Source organism: Scyliorhinus torazame, unplaced genomic scaffold, assembly GCF_047496885.1.
Source record: "Scyliorhinus torazame isolate Kashiwa2021f unplaced genomic scaffold, sScyTor2.1 scaffold_878, whole genome shotgun sequence".
NCBI classification, from domain to species: domain Eukaryota; kingdom Metazoa; phylum Chordata; class Chondrichthyes; order Carcharhiniformes; family Scyliorhinidae; genus Scyliorhinus; species Scyliorhinus torazame.
In genome coordinates, this window is record NW_027308605.1 from 57,298 (window position 1) to 78,821 (window position 21,524).

At 51.7% G+C, this 21,524-nt stretch overlaps 1 protein-coding gene across 2 annotated transcripts in view; it reads left to right on the forward strand.

Moving 5' to 3' along the window:
- The window catches only part of LOC140406809 (casein kinase II subunit alpha-like), a 55,954-nt gene that overhangs the window by 25,719 nt on the left and 8,711 nt on the right, over positions 1–21,524 (forward strand). For both annotated transcript variants that reach the window (XM_072494711.1, XM_072494712.1), the window contains exon 9: positions 17,432–17,533. In XM_072494711.1, coding sequence (XP_072350812.1) covers positions 17,432–17,533 — 102 coding nt within the window. The remainder of the gene's footprint in view (positions 1–17,431; positions 17,534–21,524) is intronic.

The window sequence follows — 21,524 nt, forward strand, 5'->3', positions numbered from 1 at the left end:
CGCAGTGTGAATCTGCCTCCACCACACTCTCAGACAGTGCATTCCAGATCCTAACCACTCGCTGTGTGACCCTGCCTCCACCACACTCTCAGACAGTGCATTCCAGATCCTAACCACTCGCTGTGTGAATCTGCCTCCGCCACACTCTCAGACAGTGCATTCCAGATCCTAACCACTCGCTGTGTGAATCTGCCTCCGCCACACTCTCAGACAGTGCATTCCAGATCCTAACCACTCGCTGTGTGAATCTGCCTCCGCCACACTCTCAGACAGTGCATTCCAGATCCTAACCACTCGCTGTGTGAATCTGCTTCCACCACACTCTCAGACAGTGCATTCCAGATCCTAACCATTCGCTGTGTGAATCTGCCTCCACCACACTCTCAGACAGTGCATTCCAGATCCACTCGCTGTGTGAATCTGCCTCCACCACACTCTCAGACAGTGCATTCCAGATCCTAACCACTCGTTGTGTGACCCTGCCTCCACCACACTGTCAGACAGTGCATTCCAGATCCTAACCTCTCGCAGTGTGAATCTGCCCCCACCACACTCTCAGACAGTGCATTCCAGACCCTAACCACTCGCTGTGTGAATCTGCCTCCACCACACTCTCAGACAGTGCATTCCAGATCCTAACCACTCGCTGTGTGAATCTGCCTCCGCCACACTCTCAGACAGTACATTCCAGATCCTAACCACTCGCTGTGTGACCCTGCCCCCACCACACTCTCAGACAGTGCATTCCAGACCCTAACCTCTCGCTGTGTGAATCTGCCTCCGCCACACTCTTAGACAGTGCATTCCAGATCCTAACCACTCGCTGTGTGAATCTGCCTCCGCCACACTCTCACACAGTGCATTCCAGATCCTAACCACTTGCTGTGTGACCCTGCCTCCACCACACTCTCAGACAGTGCATTCCAGATCCTAACCATTCGCTGTGTGAATCTGCCTCCACCACACTCTCAGACAGTGCATTCCAGATCCTAACCACTCGCTGTGTGACCCTGCCCCCACCACACTCTCAGACAGTGCATTCCAGACCCTAACCTCTCGCTGTGTGAATCTGCCTCCACCACACTCTCAGACAGTGCATTCCAGATCCTAACCACTTGCTGTGTGACCCTGCCTCCACCACACTCTCAGACAGTGCATTCCAGATCCTAACCATTCGCTGTGTGAATCTGCCTCCGCCACACTCTCAGACAGTGCATTCCAGATCCTAACCACTCGCTGTGTGACCCTGCCTCCACCGCACTTTCAGACAGTGCATTCCAGATCCTAACCACTCGCTGTGTGACCCTGCCTCCACCACACTCTCAGACAGTGCATTCCAGATCCTAACCACTCGCTGTGTGACCCTGCCTCCACCACACTCTCACAGTGCATTCCAGATCCCTAACCACTCGCTGTGTGAATCTGCCTCCACCACACTCTCACAGTACATTCCAGATCCTAACCACTCGCTGTGTGAATCTGCCCCCACCACACTCTCAGACAGTGCATTCCAGAAACTAACCACTCGCTGTGTGAATCTGCCTCCACCACACTCTCAGACAGTGCATTCCAGATCCTAACCACTCGCTGTGTGACCCTGCCTCCACCACACTCTCAGACAGTGCATTCCAGACCCTAACCACTCGCTGTATGAATCTGCCTCCACCATACTCTGACAGTACATTCCAGATCCTAACCACTCGCTGTGTGACCCTGCCTCCACCACACTCTCAGACAGTGCATTCCAGATCCTAACCACTCGCTGTGTGAATCTGCCTCCACCACACTCTCAGACAATACATTCCAGAATCTAACCACTCGCTGTGTGAATCTGCCTCCACCACACTCTCAGACAGTGCATTCCAGACCCTAACCACTCGCTGTGAGAATCTGCCTCCACCACACTCACAGACAGTACATTCCAGATCCTAACCACTCGCTGTGTGAACCTGCCTCCACCACACTCTCAGACAGTGCATTCCAGATCCTAACCACTCGCTGTGTGAACCTGCCTCCACCACACTCTCAGACAGTGCATTCCAGAAACTAACCACTCGCTGTGTGAATCTGCCTCCACCACACTCTCAGACAGTACATTTCAGATCCACTCGCTGTGTGAATCTGCCCCCACCACACTCTCAGACAGTGCATTCCAGATTCTAACCACTCGCTGTGTGAACCTGCCTCCACCACACTCTCAGACAGTGCATTCCAGATCCTAACCGCTCGCTGTGTGAACCTGCCTCCACCACACTCTCAGACAGTACATTCCAGATCCACTCGCTGTGTGAATCTGCCTCCACCACACTCTCAGACAGCGCGTTCCAGATCCTAACCACTCGCTTTGTGAATCTGCCTCCACCACACTCTCAGACAGTGCATTCCAGATCCTAACCACTCGCTACCTAAAAATGTTTTTCTTCATGTGGTCATTGCTTCTTCCATTCTTCTCTCACTCTCTCACTGTTAATGTCCCCGCTCCTCTCTCACTCTCTCACTGTTAATCTCCCCGCTCCTCTCTCCCTCTCTCACTGTTAATGTCCCCGCTTCTCTCTCTCACTGTTAATGTCCCCGCTCCTCCCTCACTCTCTCACTGTTAATGTCCCTGCTCCTCTCTCACTGTTAATGTCCCTGCTCCTCTCACACTCTCTCACACTCTCTCACTGTTAATGTCCCCGCTCCTCTCTCTCACTGTTAATGTCCCCACTCCTCTCTCACTCTCTCACTGTTAATGTCCCCGCTCCTCTCTCACTGTTAATGTCCCCGCTCCTCTCTCACTCTTTCACTGTTAATGTCCCCGCCCCTCTCTCACTCTTTCACTGTTAATGTCCCCGCTCCTCTCTCACTCTCTCACTGTTAATCTCCCCGCTCCCCTCTCACTCTCTCACTGTTAATGTCCCCGTTCCTCTCTCACTCTCTCACTGTTAATCTCCCCGCTCCTCTCTCATTCTCTCAGTCAATCTCACCGCTCCTCTCTCACTGTTAATCTCCCCGCTCCTCTCTCATTCTCTCACTGTTGATCTCCCCGCTGCTCTCTCACTCTCTCACTGTTAAAGGCCCGGCTCCTCTCTCACTCTCCCTCACTTTTAATATCCCGCCACTCTCTCACTCTCTCACTGTTAATGTCCCCGCTCCTCTCTCACTGTTAATCTCTCCGCTCCTCTCTCAGTCTCTCACTGTTAATGTCCCTGCCCCTCTCTCACTCTCTCACTGTTAATGTCCCCGCTCCTCTCTCACTGTTAATCTCCCCGCTCCTCTCTCACTCTCTCACTGTTAATGTCCCCGCCCCTCTCTCACTCTCTCACTGTTAATGTCCCCGCTCCTCTCTCACTGTTAATCTCCCCGCTCCTCTCTCACTCTCTCACTGTTAATGTCCCCGCCCCTCTCTCACTGTTAATGTTCCCACTCCCCTCTCACTCTCTCACTGTTAATGTCCCCGCTCCTCTCTCACTATCTCTCACTGTTAATCTCCCTGCTCCTCTCTCACTTTCTCACTGTTAATGTCCCCGCTCCTCTCTCTCACTGTTAATGTCCCCGCTCCTCTCTCTCACTGTTAATGTCCCCGCTCCTCTCTCACTCTCTCACTGTTGATCTCCCCGCTGCTCTCTCACTCTCTCACTGTTAAAGGCCCTGCTCCTCTCTCACTCTCCCTCACTTTTAATATCCCGCCACTCTCTCACTGTTAATGTCCCCGCTCCTCTCTCACTGTTAATCTCTCCACTCCTCTCTCAGTCTCTCACTGTTAATGTCCCTGCCTCTCTCTCACTCTCTCACTGTTAATGTCCCCGCTCCTCTCTCACTGTTAATCTCCCCGCTCCTCTCTCACTCTCTCACTGTTAATGTCCCCGCTCCTCTCTCTCACTGTTAATGTCCCCGCTCCTCTCTCACTCTCTCACTGTTAATGTCCCCGCTCCTCTCTCACTATCTCTCACTGTTAATCTCCCTGCTCCTCTCTCACTCTCTCACTGTTAATGTCCCCGCTCCTCTCTCTCACTGTTAATGTCCCCGCTCCTCTCTCTCACTGTTAATGTCCCCGCTCCTCTCTCACTCTCTCACTGTTGATCTCCCCGCTGCTCTCTCACTCTCTCACTGTTAAAGGCCCGGCTCCTCTCTCACTCTCCCTCACTTTTAATATCCCGCCACTCTCTCACTCTCTCACTGTTAATGTCCCCGCTCCTCTCTCACTGTTAATCTCTCCACTCCTCTCTCAGTCTCTCACTGTTAATGTCCCTGCCCCTCTCTCACTCTCTCACTGTTAATGTCCCCGCTCCTCTCTCACTGTTAATCTCCCCGCTCCTCTCTCACTCTCTCACTGTTAATGTCCCCGCTCCTCTCTCTCACTGTTAATGTCCCCGCTCCTCTCTCTCACTGTTAATGTCCCCGCTCCTCTCTCACTCTCTCACTGTTGATCTCTCCGCTGCTCTCTCACTCTCTCACTGTTAAAGGCCCGGCTCCTCTCTCACTCTCCCTCACTTTTAATATCCCGCCACTCTCTCACTCTCTCACTGTTAATGTCCCCGCTCCTCTCTCACTGTTAATCTCTCCACTCCTCTCTCAGTCTCTCACTGTTAATGTCCCTGCCCCTCTCTCACTCTCTCACTGTTAATGTCCCCGCTCCTCTCTCACTGTTAATCTCCCCGCTCCTCTCTCACTCTCTCACTGTTAATGTCCCCGCCCCTCTCTCACTCTCTCACTGTTAATGTCCCCGCTCCTCTCTCACTGTTAATCTCCCCGCTCCTCTCTCACTCTCTCACTGTTAATCTCCCCGCTCCTCTCTCTCACTGTTAATGTCCCCGCTCCTCTCTCACTCTCTCACTGTTAATGTCCCCGCTCCTCTCTCACTATCTCTCACTGTTAATCTCCCTGCTCCTCTCTCACTCTCTCACTGTTAATATCCCCGCTCCTCTCTCTCACTGTTAATGTCCCCGCTCCTCTCTCTCACTGTTAATGTCCCTGCTCCTCTCTCACTCTCACTGTTAACGTCCCCGCTCCTCTCTCAGTCTCTCACTGTTAATGTCCCCGTTCCCCCCTCACTCTCTCACTGTTAATCTCCCCGCTCCTCTCACATTCTCTCAGTCAATCTCACCGCTCCTCTCTCACTCTCTCACTGTTAATGTCCCCGCTCCTCTCTCATTCTCTCACTGTTGATCTCCCCGCTGCTCTCTCACTCTCTCACTGTTAAAGGTCCCGCTCCTCTCTCACTCTCCCTCACTTTCAATTTCCCGCCCCTCTCTCACTCTCTCACTGTTAATGTCCCCGTTCCTCTCTCACTGTTAATCTCTCCGCTCCTCTCTGTCTCTCACTGTTAATGTCCCTGCCCCTCTCTCACTCTCTCACTGTTAATGTCCCCGCTCCTCGCTCACTGTTAATCTCCCCGCTCCTCTCTCAGTCTCTCACTGTTAATGTCCCCGCCCCTCTCTCACTCTCTCACTGTTAATGTCCCCGCTCCTCTCTCACTGTTAACCTCCCCGCCCCTCTCTCACTCTCTCACTGTTAATGTCCCCGCTCCTCTCTCACTGTTAACCTCCCCGCTCCTCTCTCACTCTCTCACTGTTAATGTCCCCGCTCCCCTCTCACTCTCTCTCTGTTAATGTCCCTGCTCCTCTGTCACTCTCTCTCTGTTAATGTCCCCGCCCCTCTCTCAGTCTCAATGGCCCCGCTGTCTCTCTCTCTCTATTAATGTCCCCGCCCCTCTCTCACTCTCTCACTGTTAATGTCCCCGCTCCCCTCTCACACTCTCTCTCTCTCTCTGTTAATGTCCCTGCTCCTCTGTCACTCTCTCTCCGTTAATGTCCCCGCCCCTCTCTCACTGTTAATCTCCCCGCTCCTCTCTCAGTCTCTCACTGTTAATATTCCCGCTCCTCTCTCACTCTCTCACTGTTCATGTCTCGCTCCTCTCACACTCTCGCTCTCTGTTAATGGGCCTTCTGCTCTCTCACTCTCTCACTGTTCATGTCCCGCTCCTCTCACACTCTCGCTCTCTGTTAATGGGCCTGCTCCTCTCTCACTCTCTCACTGTTCATGTCCCGCTCCTCTCACACTCTCGCTCTCTGTTAATGGGCCTGCATTACCTGTAGCCTTTTAACTGTGTCACCCAGTTGGGCAGCACTGTGGTGCAATGGTTAGCACTGCTGCCTCACGGCGCCGAGGTCCTAGGTTCGATCCCATCTCTAGGTCGCTGTCCGTGTGGAGTTTACACATTCTCCCCGTGTTTGGGTGGGTATCACCCCCACAACCAATAAGATGTGCTGGGTAGGTGGATTAACCACGCTAAATTGCCCGTTAATTGGAAAAATGGATTGGGTACTCTAAATTTATTTTAAAAAAGAAAAAAAACTGTGTCCCCCAGTTACGTTTCTGTCGCATTGAGTTACCTTCAGCTTCACACCCAAGGCATGGCAGCACCGGATCCTGATGGGGAAATGACTTTCTAGACCTCTGTTGTGGTCTGACTATCTCTGCACCTGCTGCTGGGATTTGACAGCACATCCCTGTCCTCTTTCCCAAGTGCTCGTCCACAACTTTGATGTGGATAAATGGAGCAGTTCTCCAGAGGGAAGGGTAAGAGGAGAATTGATAGAGGTTCTCGTATTCAAACCCATGAGGGGTCTGGGCAGAGGAGATGGAAACCATTCGCCCTTGCTGGGAGGGCCAAGAAATGGGGGTCGAGGTGATTGACAAACCGGGGGATCAGCCATTCCGGATTGTACAGGATCATCCTGTAATTGGGGCAGGTGTCTCCTTGATTGGGGTAAATGTCGTTTTTCCCGTATTTGCGATATGGGACCTTTGCACAGCCGCATTGCGCAATCTTCTCTCTGGTCTGGTCTCTCTGGCGATCTGAAAAGTTCTGGTAGAACACCATACCCCCCCCCCCCCCCCCCCAAAAAACCTCCTCCACTCCGATGTCAAAGACCCCCTTAAATATTTTGTCTGCAGTCGGTCACTCTGTTGACAAAAGAACCAGAGGTGACGTGAGCAGCAGGTTTTTTTTGTTGCAGTGAAAGTGGTTTATGTCATAATATGCACCAGTATATCATGGTGCAGACACACACTGATGGACACACAGAGGGACCAATCAACACACACAACACCGCAGCCAATCACCAGTTAGAGCACACGCACTATAAAGACGGGGGGGCATCAGAGTTCCCGTTCATTTGAGCTGCAGCTAGTTAGGAGGACAGAGCTCACAGCCTGCAGCACAGACATTCACCATGTGCTGAGTGCATCAACTGATTAGGACAAGGCAAAGGTCTTTAGTTAAAGCTAGTATCGTATAACCCACAGTCAGAGTATGTTAGGCAGTTAATGATTCAACAAAATAGTGTTGCACTATTTCATGTGTTGGCGACTTGTATGTGTTCCACGGATCCAGAGCACCCAACACAACATGATACCAGTTGAGGGATACTAGCACTTCTTAGACCTACCTGCAAGTGATCTGCCTTCCGCCAGCATTCCGTCATCCTGCAACGTGGACAACATCTGCCCGCTGCCGCCGCTCCGCATCGCCGGCAACCTAGGGGCCAACTGGAAGATATTCAAACAGCGCTTCCAGCTCTTCCTTGAGGCCACAGACAGGGAGGACGCCTCGGATACCAGAAAGATTGCTCTCCTCCTCTCCATGGCTGGAGACCATGCCATCCACATTTTCAACTCTCTCACCTTTGCGGATGATGAAGTTCATAGAATTTACAGTGCAGAAGGAGGCCATTCAGCCCATCGAGTCTGCACCGGCTCTTGGAAAGAGCACCCTACCCAAGGTCCACACCTCCACCCTATCCCCATAACCCAGTAACCCCACCCAACACTAAGGGCAATTTTGGACACTATGGGCAATTTATCATGGCCAATCCGCCTTACCTGCACATCTTTGGACTGTGGGAGGAAACCGGAGCACCCGGAGGAAACCCATGCACACACTGGGAGCATGTGCAGACTCCGCACAGACAGTGACCCAAGCCGCAATCGAACCGGGGACCCTGGAGCTATGAAGCAATTGTGCTACCCACAATGCTACCGTGCTGCCCCAAGATAAAACAAAGTTCAAGACGGTCCTCCTCAAGTTTGACACTCACTGCAGCGTAGAGGTAAATGAAAGTTTCGAGCGCCAAGTGTTCCAACAGCGTTTGCAGGGTAAGGATGAACCTTTCCAATCCTTTCTCATGCACCTCCGCATCCTTGCGCAGTCTTGCAGCTACAGGCCCAGCTCCGACTCCATGATACGCGACCGGATCGTTTTCGGTGTTCAGTCGGACCCCCTACGACAGCAGCTCCTCAAAGTAAAGCAGCTCACCCTAGCAACCGCCATTGAGTCCTGAGTCCTTACACTAAAACGCCACGAGTCGGTATTCCCACATCCAAGCGGCTGAAACGGCACGCCAAGGTCCTCACGAGACGGAACGGCTCCAAGCGATTGAGCAACTTCAGGGCCTCAGCCTGGATGAGGGCGGTCATTTCGCGCGCTTTTCGCAGACTCCCACACTTGTGCTCACCAAATGAGGGGACGGCGACGTCAAAGAACGTAATGCGCAGGCGCGCACCATGCACGACCGCACCGCGCATGCGCGGTGGCGCAGCGAACGTGCTGATGCTACGACGTGCGGCAACTGTGGCTCCACCCATTTAGAACGGCAATGCCCTGCCAAATCTCGACAATGCCTAAGATGTGGCAGACTTGGCCACCATGCTGTCTTCTGCCGAGCAGCTCAGCCTGCCAATTCATATCGCTTCAGCCAGCCTCGCAAGAATGTCCGGGCAATTCCACCCACGGTCACCGAGTCCGATGCGGACCTCCCACACAGCAGTGACACCGAGGACCCGAAGGCGCCTTTTCGAGTTGGTGTTGTGACAAAAAACAGGCTGTCCCCGAAGCAAAGACACCAGCCGCTGTCGGTATACAGCATCGATCCAGACGATGAGTGGTGTGCCACCCTGACGGTCAACCGGTCCCAAATACGATTCCACCTGGACACTGGTGCCTCCGCCGATCTCATTGGCGGTCTGACTTCCAAAGCCTTTGTGTCAAACCAGCCATCCTTCCATCAGCCTGCCAGCTATTGGATTACAATGGCACTGCCATTGCTGCTAGCGGCTCGTACCAACTTGAAGTGACGCACAGGTCACGCAAAGCCATCCTTCCTTTTGAAATCGTGGGCTCCTCGAAAGCCTCCCTGCTTGGCGCGCAGGCATGCAAGCTGTTGAACCTAGTTGAGAGAGTTCACTCTCCCCTGATGACACGTCTGCCTTTCAGGACACTGACTTCAGGGCGCAACTCGACGCCATCATCAACCAGCACCACAACGTCTTCGAAGGCATGGGCACGCTCCCAAATACCTACAAGATCTTATTGAAACAGAATGCCACGCCTGTGGTGCACGCACCTCGCAGGGTCCCAGCACCCCTTAAGGACCGTCTCAAGCAGCAGCTACAGGACCTTTAGGACCAAGGAGTGATTTCCAGAGTCACGGAACGAACCGACTGGGTCAGTTCCATGGTATGTGTAAAAAAAAAAAAAGCCTTCCAGCGAATTGAGAATTTGCATTGATCCCAAGGATCTAAATCGCAACATAATGAGGGAGCATTATCCAATTCCCAAGCGCGAAGAGATCACATGCGAGATGGCTCGCGCCAAGCTCTTCACCAAACTACGCCTCAAAAGGATTCTGGCAAATCCAGCTCGACAAATCCAGCAGGAAACTGTGTACATTCAATACCCCCTTTGGCAGATATTGTTACAACAGGATGCCGTTTGGGATCATATCGGCGTCCGAAGTGTTCCATAGGATCATGGAACAAATGATGGAAGGCATTGAAGGTGTTAGCGTCTATGTCGATGACATAATCATTTGGTCCACCACCCCGCAGGAGCATGTCAGTCGCCTCCAGCGCGTATTCAAACGCATACGTGAGCAGGGCCTACGCTTCAACAGGGCCAAATGCTCTTTTGGTCAGACAGAATTCAAGTTCCTCGGGGACCACATCTCCCAGTTGGATGTGCAGCCGGATGCGGACAAGGTGGCTGCTATCACAGCCATGAAAACGCCAGAGGACAAGAAGGCGGTCCTCCGATTTCTGGGCATGGTCAACTTTTTAGGGAAGTTCATCCCTAACCTCGCCTCTCATAACACGGCTCTCAGAAACCTGGTCAGGAAGACGACAGACTTCCAATGGCTCCCAGCCCACGAGCGCGAATGGAGACAACTCAAAACCAAACTTAGCTTTTTAAACCCGGTCTTAGCTTTCTTCAATCCAGCAAAAGAGACCAAAATGTTGACCGGTGCCAGCCAATCTGGCATTGGGGCAGTGCTCCTGCAACGCGATGAGGCCTCATCATGGGCCCCCGTTGCATATGCGTCACGCGCCATGACTCCCACGGAACACTGCTACGCGCCGATAGAAAAGGAGTGCCTGGGCCATCTGACCAGTGTTGTTAAGTTTCACGATTATGTGTACGGACTTCCTCAATTCAGCGTCGAAACCGACCATCGCCCGCTGGTCAATATAATACAGAAAGACTTGAATGACATGACGCCTCGCCTCCAGCGTATTCTTCTCAAGCTCTGGCGATATGACTTACAGCTGGTATACACCCCAGGCAAAGACCTCCTCATTGCTGACGCTCTCTCCAGGGCAGACAACACTCCATGTGACCCAGCGGGATTCGTCTGCCAGGTTGACGCCAATGTGGCCATCGTGGCCTCCAATCTACCTGCCACGGATGAACACCTCGTCCAAATTCATAGAACATTACAGCGCAGTACAGGCCCTTCGGCCCTCGATGTTGCGCCAACCTGTGAAACCACTCTAAAGCCCATCTACACTATTCCCTTATCGTCCACCTGTCTATGCAATGACTATTCGAATGCCCTTAGTGTTGGCGAGTCCACTACTGTTGCAGGCAGGGCATTCCACGCCCCTACCACTCTCTGAGCAAATAACCTACCTCTGACATCTGTCTTATATCTATCTCCCCTCAATTTAAAGCTATGTCCCCTCGTGCTAGACATCACCATCTGAGGAAAAAGGCTCTCACTGTCCACCCTATCCAATCCTCTGATCATCTTGTATGCCTCAATTAAGTCACTCTCAACCTTCTCTCTAACGAAAACAGCCTCAAGTCCCTCAGCCTTTCCTCATAAGATCTTCCCTCCATACCAGGCAACATTCTGGTAAATCTCCTCTGCACCCTTTCCAATGCTTCCACATCCTTCCTATAATGCGGCGACCAGAATTGCATGCAATGCTCCAAATGCGGCCGCACCAGAATTTTGTACAGCTGCAGCATGACCTCACGGCTGCGAAACTCAATCCCTCTACCAGTAAAAGTTAACACACCATACGCCTTCTTAACAACCCTCTCAACCTGGGTGGCAACTTTCTGGGATCTATGTACATGGACACCGAGATCTCTCTGCTCATCCACACTGCCAAGAATCTTACCATTAGCCCAGTACTCTTTCTTCCTGTTATTCCTTCCAAAATGAATCACCTCACACTTTTCTGCATTAAACTCCATTTGCCACCTCTCAGCCCAGCGCTGCAGCTTATCGATGTCCCTCTGTAACTTGTAACATCCTTCCGCACTGTCCACAACTCCACCGACTTTAGTGTCATCTGCAAATTTACTCACCCATCCTTCTACGCCCTCCTCCAGGTCATTTATAAAAATGACAAACAGCAGTGGCCCCAAAACAGATCCTTATGGTGCACCACTAGTAACTGGACTCCAGTCTGAACATTTCCCATCAACCACTACACTTTGTCTTCTTCCAGCTAGCCAATTTCTGATCCAGACTGCTAAATCACCCTGAATCCCATGCCTCCGTATTTTCTGTAGCAGCTGACCGTGGGGAACCTTATCAAACGCTTTACTGAAATCCATATACACCACATCAACTGCTTTACCCTCATCTACCTGTTTGGTCACCTTCTCAAAGAACTCAATAAGGTTTGTGAGGCACGACCTACCCTTCACAATACCATGTTGACTATCTCTAATCAAATTATTCCTTTCCAGATGATTATACATCCCATCTCTTATAAACCTTTCCAAGATTTTGCCCACAACAGAAGTAAGGCTCACTGGTCTATAGTTACCTGGGTTGTCTCTACTCCCCTTCTTGAACAAGGGGACAACATTTGCTATCGTCCAGTCTTCTGGCACTATTCCTGTAGACAAAGATGGCTTAAAGATCAAAGCCAAAGGCTCAGCAATCTCCTCCCTAGCTTCCCAGAGAATCCTAGGATAAATCCCATCCGACCCAGGGGACTTACCTATTTTCACACTTTCCAGAATTGCTAACACCTCCTTATGAACCTCAAGCCCTTCTAGTCTAGTAGCCTGAATCTCAGTATTCTCCTCGACAACATTGTCCTTTTCCTGTGTGAATACTGAAGCAAAATAAATTTATTTAGCACCTCTCCTATCACCTCTGACTCCAAGCACAACATCCCACTACTGTCCTTGACTGGCCCTACTCTTACCCGAGTCATTTGTTTATTCCTGACATATCTATAGACAGCTTTAGGGTTATCATTGATCCTACCTGCCAAAGACTTCTCATGTCCCCTCCTGGCTCTTCTTAGCTCTCTAGGTCCTTCCTAGCTAACTTGTAACTCTTGAGCGCCCTAACTGAACCTTCATGTCTCATCTTTACATAAGCCTCCTTCTTCCTCTTGACAAGTGTTTCGACTGCTTTAGTAAACCACGGTTACCTTGCTCGACCACTTCCTCCCTGCCTGACAGGTACATACTTATCAAGGACACGCAGTAGCTGTTCCTTGAACAAGCTCCACGTTTCCATTGTGCCCATCCCCTGCAGTTTTCCTCTCCATCCGATGCATCCTAAGTCTTGCCTCATCGCATCATAATTGCCTTTCCCCCAGACATAACTCTTGCCCTGCGGTATATACCTATCCCTTTCCATCACTAAAGTAAACTTAATCGAATTGTGGTCACTATCACCCAAGTGCTCACCTACCTCCAAATCTAACATCTGTCCTGGTTCATTACCCAGTTCCAAATCCAATATGGCCTCGCCTCTCGTTGGCCTATCTACATACTGTGTCAGGAAACCCTCCTGCACACATTGGACAAAAACGGACCCATCTAAAGTACTCTAACTATAGCGTTTCCAGTCAATATTTGGAAAGTTAAAGTCCCCCATAACAACTACCCTGTAGCTTTCGCTCCTATCCAGAATCATCTTTGCAATCCTTTCCTCTACATCTCTGGAACGTTTTGGAGGCCTATAGAAAACCCCTAACAGGATGACCTCTCCTTTCCTGTTTCCAACCTCAGCCCATACTACCTCAGTAGACGAGTTCTCATCAAACGTAATACTGTCCTTGACTAACAATGCCATCCCTCCCCCTCTTTTACCACCTTCCCTGAGCTTACTGAAATATCTAAACCTCGGCACCTGCAACAACCATTCCTGTCCCTGCTCTATCCATGTCTCCGAAATGGCCACAACATCGATGTCCCAGGTACCAACCCATGCCGCAAGTTCACCCACCTTATTCCGGATGCTCCTGGCATTGAAGAAGACACACTTTAAACCACCTTCCTGCCTGCCGGTACACTCCTGCAACTTTGAAACCTTACTCATGACCTCACTACTCTCAACCTCCTGTATACTGGAGCTACAATTCAGGTTCCCAAGCCCCTGCTGAACTAGTTTAAACCCTCCCGAAGAGCATTCGCAAATTTTCCCCCCAGGATATTGGTACCCCTCTGGTCCAGGTGTAGACCATCCCATTTGTAGAGGTCCCACCGACCCCAGAATGAGCCCCAATTATCCAGAAATCTGAAGCCCTCCCTCCTGCACCATCCCTGTAACCATGTGTTCAACTCCTCTCTCTCCCTATTCCTCGTCTCGCTATCACGTGGCAAGGGTAACAACCCAGAGATAATAACCGTGTCCTACATCTAAGTTTCCACCCTAGCTCCCTGAATTCCTGCCTTACATCCCAATCCCTTTTCCTACCTATGTCGTTGGTACCATGTGGACCACGACTTGGGGTTGCTCCCCCTCCCCCTTAAGGATCCCGAAAAGACGATCCGAGACATCACGCACCCTGGCACCTGGGAGGCAACACACCAACCGCGAGTCTCTCTCGTTCCCACAGAATCTCCTATCTATCCCCCTAACTATGGAGTCTCCAATGACTAATACTGTATACCCCTCTCCCCTTCCCTTCTGAGCAACAGGGACAGAATCTGTGCCAGAGACCTGTACCCCATGGCTTACCCCTGGTAAGTCTCCCCCCCCCCCCCCCAACAGTATCCAAAGCGGTATACTTGTTACTAAGGGGAACGACCACAAGCGATCCCTGTACTGACTGCTTCCTTCCAGCCCCTCTTACCGTCACCCATCTATCTTTATTCTTCAGAGTAACTACATCCCTGAAGCTTCTATCTATGACCACCTCTGCCTCCCGAATGATTCGAAGTTCATCCAGCTCCAGTTCCCTAACGCGGTTTCTGAGGAGCTGGAGATGGGTGCACTTCCCACAGATGAAATCAGCAGGGACACTGACGGCGTCCCTCACCTCAAACATTCTGCAGGAAGAACATTGCACTACCTTCCCTGCCATCCCCTCTAGATAAAAAAAGAAAAAGAAAGAAAGAGCTTACCTGTTATTCACTCCCCTTCTCAGCAAGCACTCACTCAGCAACCTCTGCGCCCTGCACGATAACACCTGAGGGAAAAGAACAGAAAAACAAGTTACCAGTCACCAGCAATCCCTTACCTGCAGACTGTGACTTCACGGTGCAACTTCTTTCTACTTCTACCTGCCCTCGAGCCTTCCTCTTGATCTTTACAGCAGTTGGGTTTTTTTTGGTTAGAGGAGGGGGTAGGGAGGGAAACATTGAAGAAGTGTTTCGGGTTTAAGTGTCACTTGACAACAGCTCCTCCACAAACCACCTTCAAGTTAGGGTGAGCGCTACAGACATATGCAAATTGCCCCCGCAACAGCCAATCAGCAGCCCTGCTCTACTGCCCTCTGCTGGATGCTTGTCTTCACTTGAACAGTAGGGTCTCTTGCTCGGGTACACCTTCAGGTTAGGGTGAGCACAACTGACGGATGCAAATTGCCCCCGCAACAGCCAATCAGCTGCCCTCTGCTCTACTGCCCTCTGCTGACCCTTTGCTACAGCGTGTCATGCGCCACCTAACAGACGGGTGGCTCAAGGGCCAATGCCCTCAGTTCTATAATGTCAGAGATGATCTGGTGGTAGTATTAAACTGGACCGCATTGTCATCCCGCATAGCATGCGCCAGCTCGTCCTGGAAGAGCTACACGAGGGCCATCTTGGCGTGTAAAAGTGCCGCCGACGGGTCCGAGAGGCAGTGTACTGGCCCGGCATTAATGACGACATAGCGAACACAGTGCTCAACTGCCCCACTTGTCAGCTCTTCCAGCCGGCCCAACTATGTGAGACCCTGAAGCCCCATGAGTTGGTCACGTCCCCTTGGACCAAGGTGGGCATCGACCTGTTCCATGCGCTGGGTAGAGACTATGTCCTGATCGTGGACTACTTTTCAAATTACCCGGAGGTGATACGGTTGCACGATATCACATCATCTGCAGTCATCCGTGCCTGTAAGGACACCTTTGCTCGACACGGCATTCCACTCACTGTGATGTCGGACAATGGCCCCTGCTTCGCAAGCCAGGAATGGTCCAACTTTGCCAGGAGGTACAATTTTGCACATGTGACATCCAGTCCCCTGTACCCCCAATCCAACGGCAAAGCGGAGAAGGGCGTCCACATAGTCAAACGGCTCCTCTGCAAGGCTGCCGATGCTGGGTCCGATTTCTACCTCGCCTTGCTGGCCTATCGCTCCGCCCCACTGTCCACTGGCCTGACGCCAGCCCAGTTGCTTATGGGTCATACCCTGAGGACGACGGTGCCGTCCATTCATGTCCCAGACCTCGACCACGTTCCGTTCCTTCGACGGATGCAGCTGTCTCATGCACAGCACAAGGCAGCTCATGACTCCCGTGCAGCTGATCTCCCTGCTCTGACTCCAGATGACAACGTCCACATCCCTCTTCCGGATGGTGGCTGGTCTGCAACCACTGTGGTCCTTCGGCAGGTAGCCCCTCACTCGTTCCTGGTTCGTCTACCGGATGGCTCCATTCTACGCTGCAATCGACGCGCCCTTCGTCTCGTTCCACGCTCGCTACGTGATCCTCCACTGTCGCCTCGCCCTCCTGCTGACCCTGCCATGGACTATGCAGAGATCCTGGTCACTCTGCATCCTCCTCACTCTGACGCAGTCCAGCCCGCTCCTCAGCCGGAGGTTCCCGACCCAACTTGAGGCGGTCAACCAGAATTCGCCACCCACCTCAGAGACTTAATTTGTGGACTTATGGACTTTCTGATTTGTTCTGTTCTTCCGTTTGATCGTTTACATGGTTTGTATATAGTGTTCATCTCGTTATTCTTGTGGCATACTGTTTTTCTGCACCAGGCACCTTCCCATGTAAATAGCTTAATTCTCATGTACATAGTCCTGCAAATATTTCGCACACACGTAGTCAGGGACATTCTCACCATGCACTACCTATTGCCACACATGTACTTTATTTTATTAAAGGGAGAATGTCATAATATACACCAGTATATCATGGTGCAGACACACACTGATGGACACACAGTGGGACCAATCAACATACACAACACCGCAGCCAATCACCAGTGAGAGCACACGCACTATAAAGACAGGGGACATCAGAGTTCCCGCTCATTCGAGCTGCAGCTAGCTAGGAGGACAGAGCTCACAGCCTGCAGCACAGACATTCACCATGTGCTGAGTGCATCGACTGGTTAGGACAATGATGTGGAGATGCCGGCGTTGGACTGGGGTGAGCACAGTACGAAGTCTTACAACACCAGGTTAAAGTCCAACAGGTTTGTTTCGATGTCACTAGCTTTCGGAGCGCTGCTCCTTCCTCAGGTGAATCAACCTGAGGAAGGAGCAGCGCTCCGAAAGCTAGTGACATCGAAATAAACCTGTTGGACTTTAACCTGGTGTTGTAAGACTTAGTACTGTGGTTAGGACAAGGCAAAGGTCTTTAGTTAAAGCTGGTATCGTGTTAACCCATAGTCAGAGTATGTTAAACAGTTAATGATTCAATAAAAGAGTGTTGCACTGTTTCAAGTGTTGGTGACCTGTATGTGTTCCACGGATCCAGAGCACCCAACACAACAGTTTGGATCTGGGGTGCACTGTCTGATGGCTGAGAGAGCACTGGGGCAGGGTCAAGTGAGGCATTTCAAAAGGAATTGACTCATTATCCGTAGATCAGTAATGATATTGAGTTAATCCCTAGTTGACCAGAATGTTAAAACGACTGCGGTGCAGTGAAAGCTATGTTAACCGACTTAACTAAACCACCTGTTCTCTCCTAGATGTACGACTACAGTCTAGACATGTGGAGTTTAGGCTGTATGCTGGCGAGCATGATCTTCAGAAAGGAGCCCTTTTTTCATGGGCACGACAACTATGACCAGGTGGATATCTTTATTTTCCAGATGTATCAAGCTAATTGCAGAGAGAGTATTAGACAGGAGACTAATACCCTGTTTCTCTCACAGTTGCCCCTCTTTCCCTCGCCCGCCATTTGCCCATTTACCTGCGAGCATTATTAATTAGCAGCAAGGAAGGAAACGAGGGTTTCCCCCTAGCCCATTGACCACTGCACAATCAGCCTACCTCAGCCACCGTAGTTAATGATTTTGTCAAACTCTGGTCATTCTTGTCTTATGCTGTTCAAAAGAGGAAAATGCAGGACTTCCGGGTGCGGCGATGACCAGCTGAGTCGCACGTTTCGGCAGCTCCCGGTGAAACGGACTTTTGGGCTCTTGATAGGAGCCCCAACGGCAATTTTGACGGCTAAAAACACTGTGCGGTAAACCAGAAGGGAATCCCCCCTGGATACGGATGAAAAAAGGAGGAGAAAGTGGCCGGATTGCAGTGGATCCTTTAGAACAGCGGCAAGGAAGGCAAGCAAAAACCAAGATGGCGTCGGAAGGTGGCAGTTTAACATGGGGCCCTGAACAACAAGAGTTCTTGAAATGCTGTGTGGAAGAGCTCAAAAAGGAAATGAAGAAAGAGCTGTTGGCCCCGATACTACAGGCGATCGAAGGGCTAAAGGAGGAACAAAAGACCCAGGAGCGGGAGCTTCGGGTCGTGAAGGCAAAGGCAGCCGAGAATGAGGACGACATACAGGGCCTGGTGGTGAAGACGGAGATGCATGAGGCACATCAGAAACGATGTGTGGAAAGGTTGGAGGCACTGGAGAACAACGCAAGGAGGAACAACCTGAGGACTCTTGGTCTTCCTGAAGGTGCGGAGGGAGCGGACGTCGGGGCATATGTGAGCACGATGCTGCACTCGTTAATGGGAGCGGAGGCCCCGGCGGGTCCGTTGGAGGTGGAGGGAGCATACCGAGTGATGGCGCGAGGACCGAGAGCAGGAGAAATTCCCAGAGCCATAGTGGTGAGATTCCTCCGTTTTAAGGATAGATAAATGGTCCTTAGATGGGCAAAGAAAACTCGGAGCAGTAAATGGGAGAACGCGGTGATCCGCGTTTATCAAGACTGGAGTGCGGAGGTGGCGAGAAGGAGGGCGAGCTTTAATCGGGCCAAGGCGGTGCTTCATAAAAAGAAGATAAAATTTGGAATGCTACAACTGGCAAGACTGTGGGTCACATATCAAGGGAGGCACCACTGCTTTGAGACGGCGGATGAAGCGTGGACTTTTATTGTGGAAGAAAAACTGGAATGAGCGGGTTATTAAAAAGAACGTTTGAACAAAGTGGTGGGGCGAATGTGGGGGGCGAAGAGGGGGGTTAAAAAGGGGGGAAAGAGGAGTTTTATGTACTAATCCTGCGATGTGGTAACTTTTCTCTCTTCCACAGGTGGTGAATGGGGGAGGAGGGGAGGTGGAGGAGATGGGGCGTTGGCCATTGGGGGCGGGGCCAAGGGAGAAGCGTGGGCTTGGTTCCCGCGCTATGATAATCATGGCGGGAATAGAGAAGCAGGAAGGAGGGGGCGTCGCACGGTGCGAGCCGAGGTCACGGGGGGAAGCCGAGGTCGGCCAGAGTTTGCTAACTTCTGGGAGCAACATGGGGGGAGTAATTACGCTAGCGGGGGATCTAGCGGGGTGGGTGGGAGGGGGGAATTACTGGGTTGCTGCTGCTGGGGAGAGGGGGGAGCTGGTATGGGAGGGGATGGGCGGGGGGGCACCGCCTGGGGGAGATACAGCTGCGTGGGAACCGGGTGAGGAGCTGGAAAAAGGGGATGGCTAATCGACAAGGGGGGGGGGTAGGAAGCCCCCCAACCCGGCTGATCACGTGGAACGTGAGAGGGCTGAACGGGCCGATAAAGAGGGCACGGGTACTCGCACACCTTAAGAAACTTAAGGCAGATGTGGTTATGTTACAGGAAAGGCACCTGAAACTGATAGACCAGGTTAGGCTGCGTAAAGGATGGGTGGGGCAGGTGTTCCATTCGGGGCTAGATGCGAAAAACAGGGGGGTGGCTATATTAGTGGGGAAGCGGGTAATGTTCGAGGCAAAGACTATAGTGGCGGATAACGGGGGCAGATACGTGATGGTGAGTGGCAAACTACAGGGGGAGACGGTGGTTTTGGTAAACGTATATGCCCCGAACTGGGATGATGCCAATTTTATGAGGCGGATGCTAGGACGCATTCCGGACCTAGAGATGGGAAAGCTGATAATGGGGGGAGATTTTAATACGGTGTTGGAACCAGGGCTGGATAGGTCGAAGTCCAGGACTGGAAGGAGGCCGGCAGCAGCCAAGGTACTTAAAGATTTTATGGAGCAGATGGGAGGTGTAGACCCGTGGAGATTTAGCAGACCTAGGAGTAAGGAGTTCTCGTTTTTCTCCTATGTCCATAAAGTCTACTCGCGAATAGACTTTTTTGTGCTGGGAAGGGCGTTGATCCCGAAGGTGAGGGGAACGGAGTATACGGCTATAGCCATTTCGGATCACGCTCCACACTGGGTAGACTTGGAGATAGGGGAGGAAACAGGAGGGCGCCCACCCTGGAGAATGGACATGGGACTAATGGCAGATGAGGGGGTGTGTCTAAGGGTGAGGGGGTGCATTGAAAAGTACTTGGAACTCAATGATAATGGGGAGGTCCAGGTGGGAGTGGTCTGGGAGGCGTTGAAGGCGGTGGTTAGAGGGGAGCTGATATCAATAAGGGCACATAAAGGGAAGCAGGAGAGTAAGGAACGGGAGCGGTTGCTGCAAGAACTTTTGAGGGTGGACAGACAATATGCGGAAGCACCGGAGGAGGGACTGTACAGGGAAAGGCAAAGGCTACATGTAGAATTTGACTTGCTGACTACGGGCGCTGCAGAGGCACAATGGAGGAAGGCACAGGGTGTACAGTACGAATATGGGGAGAAGGCGAGCAGGTTGCTGGCACACCAATTGAGGAAAAGGGGAGCAGCGAGGGAAATAGGGGGAGTGAGGGATGAGGAAGGAGAGATGGAGCGGGGAGCGGAGAGAGTGAATGGAGTGTTCAAGACATTTTATAAAAAATTATATGAAGCTCAACCCCCGGATGGGAGGGAGAGAATGATGGGCTTCTTGGATCGGCTGGAATTTCCCAAGGTGGAAGAGCAGGAAAGGGTGGGACTGGGAGCACAGATCGAGGAAGTGGTGAAAGGAATTAGGAGCATGCAGGCGGGAAAGGCCCCGGGACCGGATGGATTCCCAGTCGAATTCTATAGAAAATATGTGGACTTGCTCGCCCCGGTATTGACAAGGACCTTTAATGAGGCAAAGGAAAGGGGACAACTGCCCCCGACTATGTCTGAAGCAACGATATCGCTTCTCTTAAAGAAGGAAAAGGACCCGCTACAATGCGGGTCCTATAGACCTATTTCCCTCCTAAATGTAGATGCTAAGATCCTGGCCAAGGTAATGGCAATGAGGATAGAGGATTGTGTCCCGGGGGTAGTCCATGAGGACCAAACTGGGTTTGTGAAGGGGAGACAGCTGAATACGAATATACGGAGGTTGTTAGGGGTAATGATGATGGCCCCACCAGAGGGGGAAACGGAGATAGTAGTGGCGATGGATGCCGAGAAAGCATTTGATAGAGTGGAGTGGGATTATTTGTGGGAGGTGTTGAGGAGATTTGGTTTTGGAGAGGGGTATGTTAGATGGGTGCAGCTGTTGTATAGGGCCCCGATGGCGAGCGTGGTCACGAATGGACGGGGATCTGCATATTTTCGGCTCCATAGAGGGACAAGGCAGGGATGCCCTCTGTCCCCATTATTGTTTGCACTGGCGATTGAGCCCCTGGCGATAGCGTTGAGGGGTTCCAAGAAGTGGAGGGGAGTACTTAGAGGAGGAGAAGAACACCGGGTATCTTTGTATGCGGACGATTTGCTACTAAACGTGGCAGACCCGGCGGAGGGGATGCCAGAAATAATGCGGATACTTGGGGAGTTTGGGGATT